Below are 5,423 nucleotides of genomic sequence, written 5' to 3' on the forward strand. Positions count from 1 at the left end.
AATCGTATAAGATAGTTTTTCAGCCGCCTTCCATATCCACTGATCCTTGGACCCTTTTAATAAGGTTTTGTTATATAACACGATGTGAGTTGGTTTTCCTCACCGATTTCCCACTCGAAAAGATTACTTCTACATGCCACTTTCCAATACCAAGTGTCGTTATTCCAAAAACTTACTTGTGAAAGGCTAGCAGATTTTTCATTGGCAATGGAAAATAGCCTCAGAAATTTTACTCTTAAGACCTTATTGTCTAACCACTTGTCTTCCCAAAACCTTATATATTTGCCATCCCCCAACTTCCACGAAATTTCATCTTCGAAGCAATTCCCCCATTCTTTTGACAACCACACTTTCTTTAAATCTTTCCACCAATTTGACTCCTTATAACTGCTGACTGCTCTTCTTAGTTCTCTCCACCCACCATACTTTGAATCTAACACTTCCCTCCACAAACCTCCCTCCTCTGACTGCATTCGCCAAATCCATTTCCCCAATAACGTCTCGTTAAATGTTCTTATATCTTTAATACCTAGTCCACCCGCCTCTCTAGATTCGCACACCTTTTCCCATGCCACCCATGCTATCTTCTTACCTTCCTTCCCCCAGCCCCATAGAAAATTTCTCTGTATCTTCTTAATTGTATCTACCACTAACTTTGGTATCTTATAGAACGACATATAAAACAGGAGTATTAACGAAAAAATAGATTTGAGCAAACATATTCTCCCCGCCATTGATAGAAATTTCCCTTTCCACCTGTCCAATCTTTTGCTTATCTTTTCAATGACTTTGCCCCAGAAATTAGTTCTTCGGTGGTTATCGCCCACCTCCATACCCAGGTATGCGAAAGGAACCTTCATAACCTCACAATTAAGATAGACGCGTACATCCGCAATTGGGGTTGTCTTATGCCCACCCCTCCCAATCGGATTTTTGAAAAATTGACTTTTAGTCCTGAAGCCAACTCAAAGCAGCATAACATAGATTATGAAGAATGTGAGTGGAAGTAGATTGGGGCCCTAGGCCTTTTAAAACTTTAGACATTCGGCAACAAGATGTAAGATTCAAGGACTTTATTAGGTCAAAATGGAATAGCTACGTTGATCACTTTGAAAGAAAAGTTGAAAAGGTTAAAATCAGATATTAAAATATGAAATAAAGAGGAGTTTGGAAATGTGAACTAACAAGTCGAGGAGATGAATAAGAGAGTGCAAGAGCTGGATGTAAAAGACGATGTAAATGATCTAAGCATCAACGAAAGGTTAGAAAGAAAGAACATTTTGGCAGAATTAAGTAAAGGCAGAATTAAACAGGAGGCGGTTGCTTATCAAAAGGCAAAGTGTAAGTGGTTGAAGCAAGGTGATATGAACACTAAATACTTTCTCGCAGTAACCAAATGGAGAAGAAGTAAAAATGGTCTGAATGGAATTCTTGAAAATGGTGATTGGGTGGAGGAACCAGAGACGATAAAGAGGAAAATAAAAGAATTTTTCGAGATGAGATTCAGGGAGGGGAAAAACATTCAGGTGAAATTGGATGATATTCGGATCAATAACATATCAGAGGAAGATAGGAAGATAATGTCATGCTTACGAGAAAGTTTTCTGAGGAGGAAATCAAGGAGGCTATATATGGGCATGTGAGGGGTCGAAAAGCCCTGGTCCGGACGGCTACAACTTTGACTTCTTAAAGTTTAGTTGAGAAATTGTGAAGGACAATTTTGTCAAGGCGACCAATTTAGAAACTATTTTATAAATTTTATTAATAATAAAATTTATTTTATATATTCATAACTTTTTTCTCTAAAATAATATCTAATTTAATCAATATAGTGATTAATTATTATTTTTTAAATTAATTTCTATTTAACGATTTTTTTTAGTTTATATATATAAAATTATAATATCTAAAAAAATAAATGTCATTTTTAAGCACGTACGTATCCATATACCAAATAGTATAATTTCCATGAGAGAGGAGGAGGGAGAGGAGGGAGGGAGTATTTTTTGTGTTTTTTTCAAGGGTTTTGTATTTTAATGTATTTAATAAATTTATTTCAATTTAACACAAAAATATTTTTTATTATATTTTTTATTAAAAAATATAAATAAGTATTAATATTATATATTAAAAACATTTAATTAATTCAAACCTAAAAAAAAATCATAATTCATTTATTTTTTAATAACAATGATATATTTGTAAACTTACAATAAATCATCCTCACAAATTCACTCTATCATCAGTCAATCCAAACAATATCATATATCCTCACACATCTTTCTAATCCTCACAAATTCACTCTCTCCCGTCCTCAATCCAAACATACTTAATATTATCTAAAATTTAAAAATAAAGGGAGTAGTATGTATCCATGGAAGTTGCAATAGCTGTCAGAGATGAATGAGCTTTCTTCGGGATTGAAATAAAGTTATGTGGGCGCTTTCAAAAAGAACGCCAAGTTTTTAGTCAATTTGTACTGTTTTCAGCTTTTTCAGAAAATGAAAATGTTATCGTATTTTTCCTCAATAGTTTGTATATTTGCGGTTGAGTTTTTACGGAAGAAACAGCTGAGAAGCTATTACAACCTCTCACCTACCTTTACACTTCCTGTACGGCTCAACTTCAAAAACTTCATTACCTTTCGGATAAAACCCATCAAAACGAGATCCACAATGTTAGGGTTATATTCACCTTTTCAAAACTACCTTTAAAACTTCAACGAACCACCTAATATCAAAGCTAAACCAAACTATTCCCCAGTAACCACTTTCTCTTCTTCAAGTTTTTCCATATACAACTCTTTCTCGCATTCTTTGCTATCTTTCATGTAGTATTCAATTCGCCTTTAATGTATACTTTTCTTATGTGTGTAGCTTAATTTTTTTGTGCAACATTGTGGATAAGTGTTATTTTTGGGTTATCATGACATTAATATAATCATGACAGTAATAATCAGTGTAAAAAAGTTCAGTTAATTATTATTTTTGTTTATTTATGAGATGCAAACTTAAGACATTGATTAGAAGATTGATGAAATGAACAGGTGGCGAATAGATGTTTTATAATACGGCACAATCAAGAAATTATTTGTGTCCTTTTGAGCAATGTGCTGTGGTGTTGGCTGAGCCATATTTTCTCCATCTGCCCTAACCCAGATTGGTAATAATACAGTTGTATTCACAAAATAAATGAAACTATGTTCAAAGTACTTGATTGGCGTAAACTAAATCTCCCTTTTCCGTTGTCCTCATTTTCCTCAACAACACCCACTTCTCCTTAAAAATAAATAAATAATGTTTTTAATTGTCATGATAGTACTTAGCACTAGTGGCTAGTCTCCTTTCAAAGATAGAGATGGGGAATCTCAGAAAATGATTATATAAGAGTAGTAGGACTGTACTTGGACCGTTAAGTAGGAGCAGAGAAGCTACCTCTGTGTTATAATTGTGATCTTTTTACTCATTGCACAATAGCTAGGGTTTTCACCCACTGAAATTGGTTCCAATCTGCAGATGTTCTCTTCCACATATGACTCCAACCTTTTTCCAAACTTTCCTTCATCTTCTTACCCTATCCTTCCTTTTCTCATTGATCCTGAAAATGATTTTGCAACCAACACCCTTTTTGAGGACCCTCTTCTCGTTCCTTTCACACCCATCACACATGATCCTCCATTCCCTGAAGAAACTGTTGCCAATTTTGCAGTTGCTGACTGCACTGCCATGCTTGAACAGGATGCAAACACTAACTATGGTTCCAACTATGGTAGCATGTCCAATTTTCTGACCCAGAAACCAGCCATAGCAAAGAAAGACAGGCACAGTAAGATTCACACATCTCAGGGTTTGAGGGACCGCAGGGTGAGATTATCAAGCGAAATAGCCCGCAAGTTCTTTGATCTTCAGGACATGTTAGAGTTTGACAAACCAAGTAACACCCTTGAGTGGCTTTTCACAAAGTCTGAGAATGCGATCAAAGAACTAGCCCAAAGTAAGCATAGCGGCAGTATTAGTGGGGGTGACAAGTGTTCCCTCGACGCTTCTGTGGATTCAAATAACAACAAATCATTGGCGGGTAGTGGGGTTGATGGTTCCAAAGGGAGGAAGTCAAAATGGGCACAGAAGGATGATGCTTGTGTTCAGACCAAAAAGGAGTCAAGGGAGAGGGCAAGAGCAAGAGCTAGAGAAAGGACTTGTTACAAAATGTGCAGCAATAGAAGGGTGCAGCAAGACTTTGATGAAAGGTGCTCTGCAACTGCAAACACTCAAATGCTGCACCAATTGAGGTCATCCATTCTGCCAGAACCTGAACCCTGCGGGAGACGGGTTCAGCCTTATAACCCTTTTCTCATTCATAACGAAGCACCAAGAGATGGATTTGACGTCATTGAGGAATCTATTATGATTAAAAGGAACATGAAGCCGTCATCTATGATGGCTTCTCATCACCAAAATCAAAACCAAAGTCAAAACCTTGTGATCCCTAGGGATGCCAGTTTCTACAACAATGTGTGCCCCTTGCTACCCTATTCCACTCCAGAGTGGGATACTAATGGGGCCGTTAGTGGACGCTCCAACTTCTGTGCAATAGGCACCATGAACCTATCTACATGTTTCATGAACCCGTGGTAAGTTTTAAATTTTTTATTCTTCGTTTAAAATCACTTCTTCAGCTTTTGAACTTGTGATGGAGTTTAGTGATTTTTGCGTCCAGATTTGTAGAGTTTCATTCAAACCTTTGGAAATTCTTGGGAGGAGTGCATCAATCAGAGTCGATACAACTGTGCTAGTTTTCGGTAAAATCTGATCAGAATGAAATCCTCGAGTGTGCTTTGCCTTGTAATCATCATCTCATAGTTCTGTGTTTCTTCTCTCTATCAGCAACTTTTTTCTGCCCTATATTCCCATTTTACAATGTTTGTACTGATTCTTGCTGATAACCAGCCAATGGCAAGTGAAAGTTCGCATACAGGTTTGCTGCGTCCTGCGTGTATTATATCTGTCCAATATTTAAAGTTTGATTGAACAAGTATTATCAAAAGTCATGAAGTCACTCGCTAGCAGCTTTATGCTTTTAGTTTCTTTATCTATGTTATTGGTTAGTCCTTAATGGTGAAAAGAAATCATGTACTTTGGGCGGAAGGGTTTACAAGGATCAGGAAAAAACTACGAAATTTCAGCTTTTGTCTGCAGTTAGCCTTATAGATGTTGGGGATTTGCTAATTTATATTATTTCGTTCACCTTTCCGAATTCAAGCATGGATAAATTGAACTCAACCACGTATTTCACACAAAAGCTCTGTGAACATCATACAGAGAATATCTCTAGCCGTGCTGTTTTGTTTCAAACTGAATTCAATTTCTCAGTGGAAATTTCAAGTTAAAAACTTCCTATTATTGTAGTTTCTCTGAAGCAAACTC

The 5,423-nt window shown here is 36.4% G+C and overlaps 1 protein-coding gene across 2 annotated transcripts; it reads left to right on the forward strand.

Annotated features, from left to right (window-relative positions):
- Window positions 1–3,268: 3,268 nt before the first annotated feature.
- Window positions 3,269–4,971, forward strand: LOC137828252 (transcription factor DICHOTOMA). 2 transcript variants are annotated; one of them, XM_068634735.2, is made up of 2 exons: window positions 3,269–4,630; window positions 4,717–4,971. In XM_068634735.2, coding segments are annotated over exons 1-2 (1,116 nt in total). In that variant the 5' UTR covers window positions 3,269–3,515; the 3' UTR covers window positions 4,718–4,971. The 2 variants fall into 2 exon arrangements, with proteins under 2 accessions (XP_068490836.2, XP_090160410.1); XM_090304284.1 differs by lacking the exon at window positions 4,717–4,971 and having other exon boundaries at window positions 3,401–4,634.
- Window positions 4,972–5,423: the final 452 nt, after the last annotated feature.

The sequence above is a fragment of the Phaseolus vulgaris genome, chromosome 7 (genome assembly GCF_051622355.1).
Source record: "Phaseolus vulgaris cultivar YP4 chromosome 7, ASM5162235v1, whole genome shotgun sequence".
Taxonomy (NCBI): domain Eukaryota; kingdom Viridiplantae; phylum Streptophyta; class Magnoliopsida; order Fabales; family Fabaceae; genus Phaseolus; species Phaseolus vulgaris.